At 37.8% G+C, this 20,515-nt stretch overlaps 1 protein-coding gene across 1 annotated transcript; it reads right to left on the reverse strand.

Moving 5' to 3' along the window:
* Window positions 1-1,169: 1,169 nt before the first annotated feature.
* On the reverse strand, window positions 1,170-20,203 carry NOL11 (nucleolar protein 11; the record flags this gene model as incomplete). The annotated part of the gene is made up of 18 exons (XM_079725730.1): window positions 1,170-1,596; window positions 1,756-1,863; window positions 3,717-3,809; window positions 4,331-4,409; window positions 5,075-5,305; window positions 5,460-5,585; window positions 5,755-5,939; window positions 6,391-6,465; window positions 7,258-7,346; window positions 7,834-7,957; window positions 9,125-9,201; window positions 12,675-12,863; window positions 14,450-14,594; window positions 14,904-14,961; window positions 16,108-16,256; window positions 17,491-17,547; window positions 17,669-17,782; window positions 20,063-20,203. The coding sequence occupies 18 exons, from the start codon at window positions 20,201-20,203 to the stop codon at window positions 1,480-1,482; spliced, it is 2,157 nt and encodes a 718-aa protein (XP_079581856.1). The 3' UTR covers window positions 1,170-1,479.
* Window positions 20,204-20,515: the final 312 nt, after the last annotated feature.

Genomic DNA, 20,515 nt, shown 5'->3' on the forward strand with positions numbered 1-20,515 from the left:
CTGGACCAGGGCTTGAACTTGTGTCCCCTGCTTTGGCAGGCGGATTCTCAACCACTGCACCACCAGGGAAGCCCCATAAAGTTCAAAGTTTTAAGAAAAGCTTAGGAACCCACAATTTTATGTCTGGGTGCCTGTAAGTAATTCTTAAATGGTTCACAAAGGAGATAAAAAGAGGATAAACATCGTGGAGACACATATTTTTCATTTCTGCTGAGAAGTACTGTTATCACTTAGTTTAAATTGTCTGAGCAAAAGGTCCCACTTAAAGTGAGCATAACTGTTAATATATGCTGCTATCTTTGGTATTTCTTTTCTCTCAGATTAAAGAGAGATTAAGAATGACTAAGGAATTAACACAACATTGTAAATCAACTATACTTCAATAAAATAAATTAAAAAAAAAATGACAAAGGAGAACCTGTTTGTTAACTGCAACAGTTGTGACTAAAGTTTACAGAGTGCCTGACCTAAATGAAGCCTTTCTCTAACTCAAATTAAGTTGAGCCATCAGGATTCTGTATAACATGGGCTCTAGAACCACACCTGAACTTATACTATGTGCTAGAATTTACAGGAATTTAAAATATATATATATTGTGACCTTTCAGGTTAAAAGAGGTTTCAAAATGATTTACTCAACAGAGACTTTCATAGCTCATAAATGTTTCAAGTTACTCTTGGAAAACTTAGTTCATCACCTGAAAAAGTGATTTCACTTTCAACAAAAATAAATTTGAGTTTATGTTTAAGAAGCAAAAGCATCCATTTCTTCTACATAAAGCCTTTCATTTGTCCTAAACCTGAGTTAAAACAGGAAATTCTATGGTCAATCAACCTATAAAACTATTTTCAGAAGAAACTTTTTTTTTTTACTATCTAGAAATATATTTCTATAACTGAAATTAGCATCCTAATCACAGAGGTAATCTGAGGGATAATGTTCAAGCCCTGGGTATGTAAGAAGGTAGTGCAAGGAGGTAAAGAATGGGAGACGATGGCAGGAGATAAGCACAGGCTTGTACACGGCCCCTTCCGACCCTGCCTGTGGAAATGCCCTCTTCTGTCCCCGGTGAACACAGATGAGCTGGGACACCTTCCGACTGTGATAAAACCATGTTTTTCCTAGAATCACTGTTTCTTCAATGGTGGTTTTTTATTAAAAGAAGAACTATTCAAATGGATGGTAAGAAATTCAACTTGTATCAATACACAAATAAGTTTACTTAAAAACACCTCCGTTACATATTTTTAAAAGTTTCAGAATATCTCCCCACCAGTGTCCATAACCTAGAATAGGTTCGCGTGAAACCTGCAGTCCGACCTAGGAGAATCAATAAGTGATGGTCTAGGTACTTGCTCAGACATTTCTCTTGTCACCGAAGAGACAGTCACAAACAAAACACATCTCTTGCCTGGTTGAGTAGGAAGAATCCACATAAAAGAGCTTCATAAAACGTCTATGAAGGAGAACTGGTAATATCAGAAGAGTTCCAGCACTTCAATTGAATATAATTCTCTATTAGTCTTTTCTTGATTTAATTTCTGTAGCTCACGAAAACTTACTTCAATCTTGTTGAGCTCAGAGCAAATGCTTATCTAAAGAAAAAAGTTCCAAAATAACTTTTACCATAACTTGTACATATGGATAAATCCTCCATAATTACTTCGGGCTATTCCAAGAAAAATTTTAATAAATTATAATTTTGGTGGTTTTTGGTTACAAACAGAATTCAGTATAATCAAATAATTACATACCTGGGATTTCACAAACTTGTAAAGACTTAACAGTAGCCTTTTTGCTTCTGGTATCATTACCACAACAGTAAAATTAGCATCTAGAAGTAGACATATCCAATCCATAATCTGAAGATAAACAGGAAAAGGAGTTAAGATTTTAAATTTAATTTTAGGTTAATTCATTTTACAAAGTCCATAATAATATCAAACAGTTATAAGAAAAAATAAGTCTTCTTTACAGAAGTCTGAACATTTTAGAGATGAAGGAATTTCCAAGCAATCTAAAAAGCCTCTTTTATGCTTTTATACTGGTCATTTTACAAGCATAATTGGATCTTTTCCATCAGATTAACCAGTAAAAAGAAAGCCACAGTGATATTTAATCCAAGGGAGAGCTAGCACTTTTTATTTTAAAAAATTCTTGATAACTACTCGCAGCTACAAAAAAAAGAACCCACTCATCTCCTATTCTGAAATATACACTATGACCCAAGAATAAGGTGTCGTGTATTATAGATCAGCCACCAAGAACTAAAATAAAATTATTTCTACACATTTATTGAAGTATCCTACGTAGTCTACACCTTCAAACGGTGTTGTTAACATGCAAATATCACTGTGAGGAAAAAGCATTAAGGAAACCAACTAACCATTTTCAGGGAGGGGGGAAAGCTGATACCTATGTAACTCTCTACACCAAAATAAACTTTATATGTATCAAAGAGTTAAACAAAGAAAAGGAAAAGAAATGTACTAGGGAAAGACAGGGTGGCTATGTTTACACTCTTAGAGTGGGAAGGGCCTTAAGCATGGGGTACCCAAAAAGAAGCCGTAAAGGAAAAGCTTAACAATTTTGACAGCAGGAAAATTAAAAACCCATCTATGGCAAAAATTACACTTAAGCAAGTAAAAAAGAGTGATAGGAAAAAAGTATTTGTAATACACTTCATAGAAACAGAATAATTTCTCTTAATACATGAAGAATAATTTATAAGGCAAAATGAAAAAGACAGGAAATGCAATAGAAAAATTGGACAAAGAACCTGATTAGGCAGTACACAAAAAGGAATATAAATTGGCAAGAAATGATGGTCCACCTTTCTTATTATCGAAGAAATGCAAATTAAAATAAAACACTTATTTGTTACCTACTTGACTAGCAGAGAGTAAGGTCTCATATCTTGGTGGCCACAGTACCTCTTGTCACAACCCTTTGGAAAGGTAGCCTGGCATTTTTGAAACTAAAAATGCATGCACCCTTTATCCAGTAATTTCACTAATGGGAATTTACCCAACAGGTGTTTTCTCATAATATCCAAGAATATTTGTATAAAGATGCTCACTGAAAGTTTGTTTACAATAGCAAAAAACTGTAAGCAATTTAAATGCCAATCAATAGGGGACTAACAAATTAAGATTTTCTATAAAATGAAATAGTATGCAGTGGTTAAAAAGAATGTGGCAGATGTATATAGCCTGATTCAGAAAATGTGTAAAATTTAGCAATGAGTGAAAAAAAACAAGCTGCAGAATAGCATGCAGGTGATCTAATTTGCATTAGAAAGACAAGAGAAAGATAAGTTAAGGTACAGAAAGCAAATTTCTAGACATAAATGCAACTCTTAGTATTGGTTATCTCTAAGAGGGACTTGGGATTATTAGGTTATTAGGAGGACACTTATTATCACTCTCTCCCAATGAAGCTGAGGAAATTCTTGAAAAGGGTCACAATAAAGAATCAGGAATTTAAGGTGAATTTAAGTTCCTTAGTATAGAATTATGGCTCTAAAAAATCCACCTACCAAATTGAGTGATCCACTACAGTGGTTTGTGTACCTGGTGAGGGAGGAGGGTCGTAGGAACCACGAGACAGGGAGAAATCAGTTCCTGGATTCCAGATTCTGATACTACATATATAAAACCTTTTTTTTAAAACATATTTTTCCCAGCATCAGATCAAAATAAAAAGATTACCTCACCTGGTTCAGGGTTGGAGGGTGTATTCCAGGAAGAGTCATAGTAGCATTTTCACTACACTTTAGATAAAGGAAATACAAATACTGGAGAAATAGCTAGGCGGGGGGGAAAAAAGAACAATCACTTTGATAGAAAAATTTTCTCTATGTAAAGCTAACAAAGAGACTGGAAAGAATTTTAAGAGGCTACTGAATTTAACTGTATATCAAACAAATATGCTAGACATCAGGGGACACAAAAATGAATCAAATGCACTCCCTGCCATCAAAGAAGAGTTCATTTGGTTTGGGAGGGGTGGGTGAGGAGCTTATTTTGTTTGTAAATAATAAGTAGAGAAGAGAGAATCCTTCTCCGGGCAATTCTTTTTAGTTCCTACTCGTTTCTAACTTAGATGGATGAACCCGGCCTTCCGGTTTGGCACCAGGAACACGTCAAGCTCTGCCTCCCCCAGGTCACTCTAGTCTCCCAGGCACGATTTTTCACCTTGAGGGCTGGGAAACCTCTTACTCAGATGAAAGAACTTTATAACCTTTCGAATGCCCTAGAAGCTGGGTAGAGTTAAGGAGCAACACTTAACCCAGAAATAAAATCCTGTAGGATTCGTAAGAACACTCACAGTGATGTGTTGTGCTGGGATGTCCTTCAAATGAGGCAGAAGAAACGTCTCGCTATATGCTGAATGAAGAATTGCATTTCTACTTGGGAGTAAAGGAAAATCTCATTTCAACCAATAAAGGCTTTTCTACTGAAATAATGAGTAATTCCCTTCCCCAATAACATTTTTCTAAATTTATACAAAAGTTCTACTTTTCTAGAAGAGTGCTATCACTGAACATTCTCCTCATCACTAGAGATCATCTGGAATACTTTGCTATTATAGATAATTGGTGTTTATTCAGTATACTAATTTTTAGAAGTGATAGAGCTTCTATCTTAGTATAGCTTCTTTTTTTTTTTTTTTTTGCTGTACGTGGGCCTCTCACTGTTGTGGCCTCTCCCGTTGCGGAGCACAGGCTCCGGCTGCGCAGGCTCAGCGGCCATGGCTCACGGGCCCAGCCGCTCCGCGGCATGTGGGATCTTCCCGGACCGGGGCACGAACCCGTGTCCCCTGCATCGGCAGGCGGACTCTCAACCACTGCGCCACCAGGGAAGCCCAGTATAGCTTCTTAAATAAGATTTAAGTAAGTTGTTTGAACACAGCATTGAATGTAATCCATTTTCAAGTAGAAACTGAAAAAAATTGAAAAAAAGAAAAGGAAAAAACCACCTTAAATTATCTAATTACCCCTTAGTTTTTGCTTGGCATTTGACTACATCCCTGGGAAAGAGACAATACAAGGGAAACTGTTTCAAAGGATACAGTAGCGCTGCTCTTTTCCCTGTAACAGGGCATGAAGTGCTCTCCTCTGTTGCAGCCTGAGGCTTCTCAATCAACTCCTGAGCACAGTTCTCACAGTTATCTTCTTCAGGATTGAAACCATTTTGAAGAATTTCAGTTTGTTCTTCTATTTCCCCATCTTGTACAGTAGCAGTATAGTCAGAAACTGACTCCATATTGATATCTGTTTCTTGAAGACTGTCATCACCAATGCTATCATGTTAATTGAAAGCAGGAAATAATTCTTATCAGTAGTTGAACTTACTGGAAAATGTTTCATTTTCTAAGACTTCAAAGTTTTAGAAATAAAATAAAACAATAGATTAAAAATGCAGTGAAAGTAAAGGACCATCAGCTTCTAACTTACCTCAAGAAAATTTTTAAGCAAGCGCAGGTGACTGACTCAGGGATGTCAGGGAACTGCTGTAGGCAGAGCTGTAGGATCTGCACATCTGTCTTTTCTAAGGCAAACTCCATTAAGCCAGGGCACAAGCTAAGACCAAAAACATGAATTATTTTTATATATTAAGAAACTCTCAATTGCAAATAATTCATAAGGCTTTTTCAGAGTATGAACATCAGAATTGCAAAAAACAAGGTCAAAAGAGTTATGTGTATAAAGTTTGGTGTACAGAAACATTTACCTGTACAGAAACATTTACCTGTAAGAAAGCACACACGTTTGGATAAGCTGCATCAGACAGTTCCGAGGATAAAATGATGGTTCTGCTTTATATCTTCCCAGAAGTCCTATTACTGCATCCCCAATAATAGTATGAAAGTGAGGGGTCCGCTTAACAGCCAAAAATTTACGTAGTTCTACTTCAATATGTTTTTCTGAATCTTTCTGAAAGGGCAGAAGTAAAGAGTTCAGTGTGGTACATTAATAAATGTCCCTCTGCACTTGAAAGTTCCTAGCATAACATTGTCTTCAATCACTAATAGCATTCATGCATTCCTGTGAAACCGGAGTTGATACTACCATTTACTGGACAAAGACAAAATGCAAAGAAGAAAAAAAACCTCAAGGATTTAGAAATCAAAATTTCTAAGAAGCTAAATTACAAACATTCAATGCAAAGGTGAATGAGATATGAGGCCACCACCATCACACTGATCTCACAAAATGCTTAGTGAGAGTCAAATAAGCCAAAGCATCACTCTGACAAGCTCAATATACTATACAAATGTTAGCCATAGCTCTAAAATGATCACAAGAGGAAGACGGAATAAAAAGTACATAGGATTTCTTCTAACCATGAGTTGATTTTTCGTATTTCTAATATTTTAAAATTTACCTGTATGGCTGCTAAGAGTTGTATGTATGGTGGAACCTCCGGCTGTACACTCACTTCAATTTTCCTTCTCCTTAACTGGAATTCAGTAAATTGATTAGGATCTCAAAACAACACAAAAGATGCAATAGACATTTAGAAGAATATAAAATGTCCCAAAGAGACTGGCACACTTTTGCTCTAATCACAAACTTTTTTTTTTTTTTTAATTTATTTTTGGCTGCATTGGGTCTTCGTTGCTGCGCGCGGGCTTTCTCTAGTTGTGGCGAGTGGGGGCTACTCTTCATTGCGGTGCGCAGGCTTCTCATTGCGGTGGCTTCTCTTGTTGCGGAGCACGGGCTCTAGGAATGTGGGCTTCAGTAGTTGTGGCATGCGGGCTCAGTAGTTGTGGCGCAGGGGCTTAGTTGCTCCGTGGCATGTGGGAACCAGACCAGGACTCGAACCCGTGTCCCCTGCATTGGCAGGCGGGGATTCTTAACCACTGCGCCACCAGGGAAGTCCATTCACAAGCTTTTTTAGGGGTTGGTTTTCTTATAGTGAAAAGTGGGTCTATTTCAACTTTTAGCTTAATAAGGTTTTAAGTTTTTCATTTTTTAATAAATAAAATATCTATACTCAGGAAGGTATTATTACTAATTGTAAATTGGTCCATTTTTACACCTGGGTCTTACACACATGCCCATAAAAACTACTAGATGACATGTGTCACTTTCGGATAAGGGCTGTCAGGTTACTGGGTTCAAGCTTCAAATCACCCCATCATTAAGGGCAAGTTGTAAGAGTTGTACAAATATGAATTATTAAAATAATTCAGCCTGTTCTGTTTTTTAACATCTGTAGTAACATTTCTATTTCAACTACCAAACTTACGATTCTCTTTGACTGCTCTGAGTTCTGAGATTCAAGTCCATATCCCTGTGATGTTTCCCAGTTTACAAAATGAGTCATGGCATGAATGTCTAAGAAAACACAAAACACAATTTCTGGAATTTTTTGACCTATTGGTATTTACCCAGCCAATCAATCAAACAAAGAATAAAACAACAACCACTCACGCACAATTCAAAAGCGGCTTTAAAGTCCATTTCATGCTACCAATAACCTCAGATCAGTAAATCATAATATCCTAAAAGGCTATGTGCCCAACAGGTGAGGCCACTGGTAAACCAAGGAGGGAAAAAGCATTACTGATTTTGTCTGCAGGACTTTCCCGTTGCCCCTAAAGTCAGAACACTGGCGTTCAAAATGCAGCGTAGCTCTTTAACCTGCAGCAGTATCTGCAATGTGGACTGTTCCCAAGGTAGCTTCCTGGACCAATAAAATCTGAATGAACACTGGTAAATTTCAACATTAAGAACAGGTTATACAAACCGATAGCTGTGAAAATCTACATATCAAACTAGAAGTTTATAAAATGGTTTTTAGTAATAAAACATAAGTTCCTACCTGGATCTTGACTATGCTTGAGTTTTCCAAGAGCACCTGCTAATGATGACACCTCACACTTGTATGGGATTACAGTTAGAAATTTTCCATGTAGCATAAACAAATTTTCCCCATGATACCAGAGCTACAAAAAAGTTATCAAAAATGTAAGCAATCCTTTTTCTCTTCTAAGATCTGATTCAACAAAGCCATATAACTTATAACAATAACTTGTAGTGGAAGTAATCTTAATATAACAGAAAAGGATAAGGTGAAGTTAAGCAACTTTCCAGAATAATCTCATATGTTCAATTTATTAATTGAGGTAGGTTTACAAAGCTCTTATTTTTGCCCATGTCTGAATAAAGCGTAATTTAAAGATAATTTCTTTTGACTCATAAAAATTTGATCAACACATATATTTAAAATAAATGAGTTGTTTAAAATAAATATTGTCAGTATTACACATCTATTAACGTGATACTCACAAAGCCTATTGTAACACAGGCAAACTGTTTTGATGTACGAAATGAAAAAAGCAGAATTTAACAGTTTCTATCTCATGATCTCAATTATAAAACTGTAAAACTGAGACAGGTATATGAACAAAAAGCTCAAAGGAACATGGAAATCAAAAGTGAAGTTTGTTAGAGCAGTGGAATTGTGAACGGCTAATTTTGTGAAAATTACTTGTTTAAATATAAATTAGAATTCTATGCTAAGAAACATAGTCTCCTTATCATCTAATTACAATGATCAACAACATCCTATATCTTGATTTATTTATATCTTATATTCACTAAACAACCAGTACTTACCGAGTACCTCTGTTAAGCACTGAAGATATGATGGAGAACAAAAAAGACAAGGTCCCTTGCCTCAGAAAGTTTATAGTCTGGTCACCTTAAATTTTAATTCTTTAAGTATTCTTATGTAATTCCATGATAACATTTAACATATAACCTAAAAGACTAATTTATTAGGCAAAGTAACAGCCCTTGGATATAGTTCAAAATACAAAAGTAAAAAGATCAAACCAAAGTGAGATTTAAAAGTTTTGTTAACTAGCTAACTGTTCTCTCCTGATCTACAATTAGCTTATAATTTAGTCTTTTGAAAGTGATAAACATAAGGAAACTATAAAAACAATAACCAAATTAAATATAATCTTGCAGGTAGAAAATATTTCTTAATTTATTTTAATCAAAACTGACAAAATATTTAGATCCGAAGAGGTCTCTTCCCTTACAGTCTATTTGTCAGACACAAAAATAAGTACATTTGAAAAAAACCCCAAAGTGCAAAAACTTACTTGACCGCTGGTCCCTTGTGGTAACTCTTTTGAAGTCTGTAGTGTTTGAAATTTTGTATTCCATATGGAGAGGCATTCTATAAAATAAGACATACAAATTCAGAAGTTGGGACTTCCCTGGTGGTCCAGTGGTTAAGACTCCGCGCTTCCACTGCAGGGGGTGCGGGTCTGATCCCTGGCTGGGGAACTAAAGATCCCGCATGCCTCGTGGTGCAGCCAAAAAATTAAAAAAAAAAAAAAAAAAAAAGTCCCAAGTTCAGAAGTCAGCCAAATATAAATATATGGTGCTGGGGGGTAAGGAGAAGGGAGGGAGGGCAGAGGGAAGTCATAGTTAAACACATAGGTCTTGCTTTATTAAGAATAAAAATGAGTAATGAAGACAGAAATTCACAGATATGAGATCTCATGACAAGAAGTGGACACATGTGCAGGCAGGGGGCATATGGGAATCTGTGTACCTTCCCCTCGATTTTGCTGTGAACCTTAAACTTCTCTAAAAAAATAAAGCATTTTTTTAAAAAATTAATGAATTTTCTATTGAAGTACAGTTGCTGCACAATATTACATAAATTACAGTTGTACAATACAGTGATTCACAATTTATAGTTATTATAAAATACTGGCTTACTCCCCATGTTGTACACATATGCTTGTAGCTTATTTTATACATAATAATTTGCACCTCTTACTCCCCGTCCCCTATCTTGCCCCTCCTCCCTTCCCTCTCCCCACTGGTAACTACTAGTTTATCCTCTGGATCTTTGAATCTGCTTCTTTTGTTTTATTCACTAGTTTGTTGTACTTTTTAGATTCCACATATAAGTGATGTCATACAGTATTTGTCTTTCTCTGACTTATTTCACTTCACATGTCCTCCAAGTTCATCCATGTTGCTGCAATTGCAAAATTTCATTCTTTTTAATGGCGGAGTAGTCCGTTATATATGTATGTACACACACACACACACACAAATATATATACACACATACGTATATACACACCCACACCACTTCTTTACCCACTCATCTGTTGATGGACACTTAGGATGCTTTCCTTTCTTGGCAATTATAAATAATGCTGCTATGAACATTGGGGTCCAGGTATCTTTCTGAATTAGTTTGTTTTTTCAGATATATACCCAGGAGTGAAACTGCTGGGTCAAATGGTAGTTCTACTTTTAGTTTTTTGAGAAACCTCCATACTGTTTTCCACAGTGGCTGCACCAATTTACATTCCCACCAACAGAGTACGAGGCTTCCCTTTTCTCCACATCCTCGTCAACACCTATTATTTGTGTTCTTTTAGTTGACAGCCACTCTTGACAGGTGTGAGGTGATATCTCCTTGTGGTTTTGGTTTGCATTCCCCTGATGATTAGCAATGTTGAGCATCTCTTCATGTGTGTGTTGGCCATCTGCATTTCCTCTTTGGAAAAATGTCTATCCAGTTCTTCTGCCCATTTTTCAATTGGGTTGTTTTTTTGACTTTGAGTCGTATGAGCTGTTTATATATGTTGGGTATTAATCCCTTATTAGTCATATCATTTGCAAATATTTTCTCCCATTCAGTAGGTTGTCTGTTTGATTTGTCGATGTTTCTTTTGCTGAGCAAAAGCTTTTAAAATTTAATTAGGCCCCATTTGTTTATTTTTATTTCCTTTGTGTTAGCAGACAGATGCAAAAAACTATTGCTGTGATTTATGTTGGAATGTTCTGCCTGTATTTTCCTCTTAAAAAAATAAAGTTGGGCTTCCCCGGTGGTGCAGTGGTTGAGAATCCGCCTGCCAATGCAGGGGACACGGGTTCGATCCCTGGTCCGGGAAGACCCCACATGCTGCAGAGCAACTAAGCTCGTGTGCCACAACTACTGAGCCTGTGCTCTAGGGCCTGTGAGCCACAACTACTGAGCCCGTGTGCCGCAACTACTGAAGCCCGTGCGCCTAGAGTCCGTGCTCCACAATGAGAGAAGCCACTGCAATGAGAAGCCCGCGCACTGCAACGAAGAGTAGCCCCCACTCGCCGCAACTAGAGAAAGCCCGCGTGCAGCAACGAAGACCCAACACAGCCAAAAATAAATAAATAAATAAATAAAATTTTAAAAAGAAAAAAAAATAAAGTCAATACAGATGCTGCTATGGAAGGCTCTCTATGATATCTCAGGTAAGTGGATAAATTAAGGTGTACAACAGAGGATAACGTATGCTACCATTTGTGTAAAAAGAGGAAGAAAAATAAGCAGTAATATTTGCATATATTAAAAAAAACTCTGGAAAGAGACATGGGAAACTTTACTGAGGTTAGTGAGTTTTTGGGGGGTTAGAGCAGGAACTAGGGAGGGAGGATGGGGGTTGAGAGAAGAGAAGCACAGCTTGGTAAAGTGGTTAAAAGCCAGGACTTAAGAACGGTAAGATATATGGCGTAAGAGTCAACCTGCTTGGGTTGAACCCTAGTTCCACTACTTAGTTACCTAACATCTCAGTTTCTCATTTGTAAAATAAGGGTGATAATAACTGGACTTTCTCTCATAGGGTTGTTGGAGGATTAAATGACACAAATAATGAAATAATACAAGTAAAACACCTGGCACAAGACAGTATGCTGTAAGTGGTAGCTCCTACCTTAAAGAGAAGAAACAAAACAAAATACACAAGGATGGCCATATCAAGTTTGTAGTCAATAGGGAGCCTGGCCTGAATAAAGCAGAGAGTTCTTGCTTTGAAATTGGGAGAAGAGACTGGAAAACATGGACAGGGTCTAGACTGTGGCGAGAGTTGAATGCTAAACCATAGATTTGGAGTTTTATAGTGTAGGCTGGGAGACCCCAATCTTGCACTGGCCAGGAACAACTGTGTCCTTCGTGGTAGACTACAATTGTGTGTGTGGAGGGGTGTTTGGGGGTGAGGAGGTGAGGTGATGATGAAAATCCTGCTCTTAAGTCACAGAGACAAAAGGCACACTAGGGCTTCCCTGGTGGCGCAGTGGTTGGGAGTCCGCCTGCCGATGCAGGGGACACGGGATCGTGCCATGGTCTGGGAGGATCCCACATGCCGCGGAGCGGCTGGGCCCGTGAGCCACGGCTGCTGGGTCTGTGCGTCCGGAGCCTGTGCTCCACAGCGGGAGAGGCCACAGCGGTGAGAGGCCCGCATACAGCAAAAAAAAAAAAAAAAAAAAAAGCCACACTAGTAGTCCCCACATTTCAAGCTGTCCAAGACTAATGAATTTATATTCTGCTAAAATGTCACCAAGGTATGAATTCAATCCTCTACTGCAAGTCTTACCAATGTTTCCAATGCCTACAGGCTGGCACAGGTATTTGCAGTTTTTATTTAAGACACTGGTGACAAGCAAGGTAGTGAGTGATATAGGAAATGTTTTAGAGAAACTGATCAAGGCAAGATGAAGTCAAAGACCTATTCAAGAATTAGGAAGCTACAGTGAAAGAGAGAATGAATTAGGGTGGTAATAAATAAATGAAAAAGAAAGAGGAGACTTAAAAGTACACTTTGATGGAAAAAATCCAAAGGACTTCTTAACTGATTGGATTTTAGTTACCCTTAGAAGCTGATAGTGGTGGTCCCAGGACTGCTACGTGATCTTGATCCAGGATGGTGAGTGCAACACCACTTCGAGCATTGCCAGACACCACGGACTTGAGCAACAGTGATCGAACTACCCTCTGATTTTTTTCTGGGTCACTTGGATGTATTGGTATCAAGGTTTCATATACACATCCATCAGAGCCTGTTGGAAACAAGTATTTATTGTTCATTATTGGATAAATGATAGTTCTATATCTGTTATAGTTAAATGTACTAAGTTGTTAATAAGAGTTTACCAATTTGATAGAGAATCCAACCAGAAAAATAAACAAATGTAATAATCACATCACTCTATGCTTTCCCATAAAGAATATACTACAAACCTAAAGTTGATAGAGGAGAAATATTAATAAAAATCTCAGTAAGATATGTCATGATAGCCATGAAATAAAAATTGTAAATATCTGTAATAACTTAAAATATAAGGGGACTGCCGGGAATACAGACAATTCAGTCAGTAAAAGGCTATATCTCTTATTAGAAATTAATTAGCATTCTGGTCTAAATATTACATTTCTTGTTACTCCAGCACCCTAAAACCTTATTAAATTGCTGGGTTTTGTAGGTCAATTGTATTTTTGGCAAGTTCATGTGGTTCTAGCTATGTTACATGAAGATTTTACGACCCTTTGGTTCAGATTCCCTTACTTCAAAGTTCAAAAGCTAAAACATAACTCACAAACTTCTGTGTAACAATTAATATGTCCTATAGGTTAAACTTTAAGAAAACCAGTCCCTCTTAAGCAAAGGTATTAAGCGGATTCCAATGACACTCTAGACATGATAGAGAAGGGAGCCTTTTTCTTAATAGCCACTGCAAACGTTTGCACATTGAAAAACTTCACAAAGATTTTAAACTGTGATAACATGAAAATGTTTCCTAAATACTGCTGTTTCTTCCTCCTTTAACCTTCCCAAAACAACTTAAAAAGAAGCCATAAAGGGCTGGGGGGAGAGAAGAACACAAAGGCATTTTTCTCCCCTAGATGCATAAGACTGGGATTAAACCTCAGAGCATTAGGTAGAGGCAAACTCCAAGGCATTAAAAAAAAATCTGTAGGGCTTCCCTGGTGGCGCAGTGGTTGGGAGTCTGCCTGCCGATGCAGGGGACGTGGGTTCGTGCCCCGGTCCGGGAGGATCCCACATGCCGCGGAGCGGCTGGGCCCGTGAGCCATGGCCGCTGAGCCTGCGCGTCCAGAGCCTGTGCTCCGCAACAGGAGAGGCCACAACAGTGAGAGGCCTGCGTACCACAAAAAAAAAAAAAAAAAATCTGTAAAATGGTGGCTAGTAAGAGTCCAAGACTGCTCTGTTAGTGTCCTTTACCCACCTGTCTCTGTCACTGTTCAAAGAATGGCACACTACAGGTTGGAAAAGAGGAATGGGGAGGCCATGCAGTACCAACCTTAGGTATTTCATGGTTCACTAATTACAGTATCAAAAAAACTGGACTTATCATAATAAAGAGTGATTTTTCCTTTTTTACTGGTATTATATTATTTATTGCTTATGATAAAATTTTAAGACATAAAATTTACCTGCAGAGAATTACTGACCTAATGCATGACTAGACATGGCAAAATGCAAAAGTGAAGGCATAAATGTTTGTAAGGAAGCATGGAAAGGGAAATACTACAACAGAAAACTGTAAAAACTGAAGACTCGAACTTAAAACATTATCCTGTAATACCCCTTTATTTATAAACTCTGAAAGCTTAAAAAAATACTTACTTAATGACATCAGAGAGATGAATTTCCGATCCACAGATGTACTAAAACTCTGTGTAACCGATTTTTCTTCTTGTCCAAGTAAAAGTGTGTATTTGCTTAGGATACGTGAGTTAAACTTTTGTACATAAGCAAAGTAATTTCCATGCTGGAAAAAAAGTTATTTTATTTTAAAAATATTCCCATTTCCACCAACTATATTTAAATGTCGAGACCAGTTGTTGCCCCACTGTAATTACTTTAATGAGTGCTTAAAAACCTCTTGCCCAATTAAATTTAAGAAGTTTTAAAAAATATTTAATTCAGGCATAGAAATAATTATAATAGATTTTTCAGTATTTTAAAAATATATAAAAATTTTCTGAAAGAAATACCAAAGTCCAATTTTAGTTTTAAAAATCATACAGATGACTCTGAAATGTCACAAAATGGGCCAGGAATTAAAGATATCACTTACTTTTTCAGTAATAAAAATCAGCACAGGATGCCTAAATACCATAAAAAACTTTGTCCACCTAAAAAAAGAAAAATTATAAAATGCAAAATCACCAGTTGAAACACACCATCAATCTAAATTTAAGAGATTATCTTTTATTAAATAATTTTTAGAGCCAGAGAGGTAGCAGAGAACACTTAATTCAGTGTTTCAAAATATCTACCACAGGGACCTAGAAGGCATTCCTCTGTCAAATGCATCTCTGGATTAAATGCAAGTTGCTGAGCTTCCCAGAACTTTAAAGACAATAACGTGAACTATAAAGTACCAAGGGTGTGTAAGACAAGATGCGGTGTTCCCCAAACTTAATTGACCCGCCTCTCCTTTTTTCAGAGTCATTTTGGGGCCTAGTGTTCTCAGGAAAACATTAGCATCTCACCTGCCTTCTTCAAGTGACAGCGGGAACTGAGGCACAGGGAGGGTGAGGGGCCTGTAACCAAGGCTGCACAGCCATCTTCTGGCAAAGCGGGGATTAGAACCCAGATTCTCTACCTGTATCTTTTTGCGTAAAGATTTCCTCCAAATACAGTTGCTCACACTTTAGAGGCATTCATCGGGTCTACGATATAACTGGTCACTGTCCACATTGTTGAGTGATTACGTACAAGTCTTTGCTTGGACCTTTAAAGATTTAGTTTACATCAATCAGGTGGGCCTGGAGGGGCAGCAAGTTAACCAAACAGGAAAGGGGATGAAAGAATAGGGATTGGATAGATGTAAAACTGTGAGATTTCCTTCTATCATTTGTGCGAGTCATTTCCCAAGTTTTATTCCAGAATCTGGGAAAGAAGAGGTCTCAAAGCACTATCCTGATTCCACTAACAACAAGCTACACATTTCTTCAGGCGAAAGGGTTCTGACCTTGGCAGTCAGGGCTATATGACAGAAGATTCTGGTCTTGTGGGATTACTCACTTAATTTTCAAATAACTGACTATCCAGTTCTGTTATTAGGACAGGACTCATTTGGCCCCAGTTTCCTCAATCACTTATCATGCCAGAGGCTTTTGAGGGATGTGATTTTGGCTACTGTCTTACAGACGGTTTTCAATCAGCTTACTTTTATCATGTTTATAATCAAAATACTTTTGAACAAGGCAAAGAATATTATAAAAAACACAGAGTGCATTTTCTTTTTGGTAAAAATTACAAGTATTAGAACTTACTTAATCACTTCTTCATCAGAGATAACAGTTTCAATTTTCTGCTGGGGCTCTGCAAGCAAGGCCTCTAAACCACGAACGGCACCTTCCTTGAACAGCACCAAGGGTTCTGTCCCCTGTATTGAATGTATCCTATATACCTCAGCGGACAACTAGAAGAACATAAAAACATTTAAATTTTTATTCTAAAGGAACTGCCACCTAATAGAATCAGGACATTTACAGAAGGCTTATCTTTAAGGGACTGATTTGCTTTCATTTTTATTCAATTTTGTTTCATAATTATATATGGGTCCAAAGTTAAATCTAACATAAAATACATTCCAAAGTCTAACTTTTGATCCTATTCTCTATCCTCTCCCCTGCTCACCCCCATAAGTAATCACTTTTATTCATTTTTGGTTTATCTTTCCACTGTAAATACCGGAGGTTAGGCTATAACCCGGGTCTCTCAAAACTGGAGGTGAGGAGAGGTACAAACAAAGGCACTAATGCAGAGTTATGAGCGGTTCTGGTACTAGAAAAAGAAAGATGCCATATATAAATACATGGGCCACACACATATATATATATGTTTGTGTGTGTGTGTATGTGTGTATGTACGTATGTATGTATATATAGCCTGCAAGCCCAGGAAAAGAAGTTAACACCATATGTAGGATTAAAAAAACAAAAAAAAAAAAACCCATTGTGTAAAATTCAGGATCGTGTTACTTCAGGGTAAACAAAATGACTGGAGCCAGGCAGCAGCACAGGTAGCTGGCTAGAGGTTTCAAGGGTCCGGGTGACAACTGCGGTTGTATGTGAATCAGCTCTGTTGTGAACCAATTCTAAAATATGCCAATTGTATTTAGAGTTAGACATTTAGAACCATAAAGAACTTTCAAGATTAACCTAGTTAGAGATCTTCATTTTATAAGACAAAGTTAATTAACATACTTTAGGTCATTAGGAGAAAAGGCACAGTTAGTTAGTCATGGTTCTTTTTCACTGCAGTATGTGCCACTTTTAAAATGTATAATGCATAAAACTTGCAGGGTCTGTTCTACCTATTTTAAGAAAGGGAACAATGAAGTTCATTTGCTCTTGCAAGGGACACATCACAAACATTTAAACTCATGGAAATAACTATAAATGTATCATTCATGAATTATTTAAATCCTCAACCTCATATGAAAATAACATATCATGTAACATTTTCTAACATATTAACTCATAAATTGAGACATTTTACCAAGATACACTGTAGGATAGCTAGAATGAAAAACTGGTTATAAACCTTTATGTCATGTTCACAGATACTTTAAGATAAATAACTGCTACATTACAAATTATTCCGTCTCACCAATAAACTAAATAAATATGTTGGAAAATCCAAAGACTTACTGTTGCTTTAAATACTTTATCCAGGTTTACGTCTTCATTATTCCATATTCTCAAGACCTGAAATAAAAACATACAAGTTAAAAAAGCATTCCAATTTCCATTTACATACAACGTGAATAGTTAATAAATCAAAATTTGATTTGTTTTGTATATATTATATTAAAGTTTTAGAACTCACCTTATTATCATGTACAACAATATACTCTCCAGTCTGAAAGTTGCACACAGCTGGACATGTTATAATTTGACCTTGTTTCACTGACCAGCTCCCCAAGGGTTTCTGATCAGAAACCTAATGAAATGAACATACAATATTCAAAAAGTCAGTTTCAGACATTAAAGCAATTAAATTTACATTTGAAAGAAATCATTAAAATGATAGCATTTAACAAATCTCCTAAATTAAAAAAATAGCTAGTCACAAAAAGACAAACACTATGTGGATTCCACTTAAGACAGAAAGTAGAATGGTGGTTGCCTGGGGTTGGGGAAATTGGGAGTTATTATTTAATGAGTACAGAGTTTCAGTTTTGCCAGATGAAAAGAGTTCTGGAGTGGATGGTGGTGATGACTGCACAACAATGTGAATATATGTACTTAATACCCTGAACTGTACACTTATAGTCATTAAGATAGTGTATTTTGTTATGTGTACTTTACTACAATTTAAAAAAAGACTTTAAAAGAGTAGTTAAAATGAAAATATAAGTTCCTAAAATGAAAAAAAGTAAATTAATATCGGCACTTTGATAATGAACAATATTAGTATATTTAAAAAATTGATGCAGTTGTACCCTTGAACAGGGGCATGAGAAATAGAGTAAGGATAGATGGAATCATGCCCATTCTAATCAGCCACTCTATTCCTACGCAGGAACTGCAAAAAGTCCACTTGACAGCCAGGTAAAAACCAATGGTGTCTTCAGAAGCAACAAAACAAGCAAACAGTATAGTGTACTGTTGGCGACCTGTTCCCCAAACTTCAAAGCAGACAGTTAGCTTTTTTTTTTAAATTGAAGTATAGCTGCTGCACAATATTATAAGTTACAGGTGTACCATCTAGTAATTCAGTTTTAAAGGTTATACTCAAAAAAAAAAGTTATACTCCACTTATAGTTATTATAAAATATTGGGTATATTCTCCCTGTTGTACCATATATCCTTGTAGCTTATTTTATACATAACTGTTTATACCTCTTACTCCCCTATCCCTATTTTGCCCCTCCCCCCTTCCCCGTCACCACTGGTAACCACTAGTTTGTTCTCTGTATCTGTGAGTCTGCTTCTTTTTTGTTATAATCACTAGTTTGTTGCAGTTTTTAGATTCCATACATAAGTGCTGTCACAGTATTTGTCTTTCTCTGACTCACTTCACTTAGCATAATGCCCTCCATGTTGCTGCAAACGGCAAAATTTCATTATTTTTTTTAATGGCTGAGTAGTATTCCATTGTATAGTTATACACCACTTCTTTGTCCATTCATCTATTGATGGACGCTTAGGTTGCTTCCATATCTTGGAATGGAAGATAATAAATAATAATAAATAATGCTGCTATGAACACTGCGTGCATGTATCTTTGCAAATCAGTGTTTTTGTTTTGGGGGGTTTTTTTTGGATATATACCCAGGAGTGAAACTGCTGGGTCATATGGTTGTTCTATTTTTAGTTTTTTGAGGAATCACCATACTGTCTTCCATAGTGACTGCACCACTTTACATTTCCACCAACAGGGTACAAGGCTTCTCTTTTCTCCATGTCCTCACCAACATTTGTTTTTTGTGTTCTTTTTGATGACAGCCATTCTGACAGGTGTGAGGTGATATCTCATTGTGGTTTTGGTTTTCATTTCCCTGATGGTTACCGATGTTGAGATACCCAACTTCTTAAAGACACAGAAAACTGTTCAGCAGCTCACATAAAAAGAATTACTTTCTATGGAGCCACTAAAAGCAAAGTTTAGAAAATGTGCTAAAGCAGTCCTTAGGCTAAATGGGGGCGGGGTGTGTAGAATTCAAGGGACGCAAATCCAGAATTCACAGGGTGAACCATAGCTAGAAACAGGTCACTCGGAATTAAGATGTCTACTAAGCTGCCAAGAAAGCAAAAGCCAAAACAAAACACCGACAAAACTTTCCCCCCTAATGAGTGGGTAAGAAGCGTACGGACACAAGGCTAAAGCACTGTTCTGGCAGTGACATCTTCTCCCACACAACCAATCTCCGTTCAACCCTTCTGCGGGCAGCTGGGGTGACAGAGACCCCAGAAGGGGATCTTAGCAAGGATATCTCGGGGAGATATGAAGCGACAGCACAGGTTTCCTTTCCTTTCCGAACCTAGCCCACGTGCACTTAGACGCTCTGCCGCCTGCAACTCGGAAATATGCCTCTCCGGGAAAACAACCGAGTCAGATTCTAGACCTCATTCAGCGTCCCAAAAAGGCCACAACGGCTCTCCGCTAAGCCCGCTGAAAGATATCTTTCCAAAGCTGTGAGAAACGTGAGGTTCCGGCTCCGAACTCAGAAAGGGGCGAGAGACAGCAGCGGGGGCGCTCCGATCCTATCGCTCTCACCTTATAGAGGATGACGGTCCTGCCGCTGTCCGTCACTAGAAACTGGTCTGTTTTGTCGCTCTGCTCCACTCCAAGGGGTCCGTCAGGCCCGGAACCCAGCGGTACCGTAGTCAAAGTGAACCCTTCCTCGAAGGCTGCCATTTTGGTCCAACTTACGGAAGGCCGCGCGTCCGTCCCGGCAGGCTTCGCGCTTTCTCTCGTGAGAACTGGGTTAGTTCTCGCCGACTGGATTAGTCACTCGCTAACTGAGATACCTGCTCGCTGAGCCTGCGACCTCTGGCGGGTGGAGATCGCTAGCGGCGCTGCGGACGCCGTCGGGTAGGCGGGGCCTGGACTTTGAGTCTAGACTCCGCCTCCCAGGCCACACCACCGAGTCCAGGTGTACTGCTCTAGACAGGGAAGAATGGGCGGGCGGGGGAGATCTTACCTGTTAGGTACTGCATCCGCTGCCCC

Source organism: Hyperoodon ampullatus, assembly GCF_949752795.1.
Source record: "Hyperoodon ampullatus genome assembly, chromosome: 19".
NCBI classification, from domain to species: Eukaryota; Metazoa; Chordata; class Mammalia; order Artiodactyla; family Ziphiidae; genus Hyperoodon; species Hyperoodon ampullatus.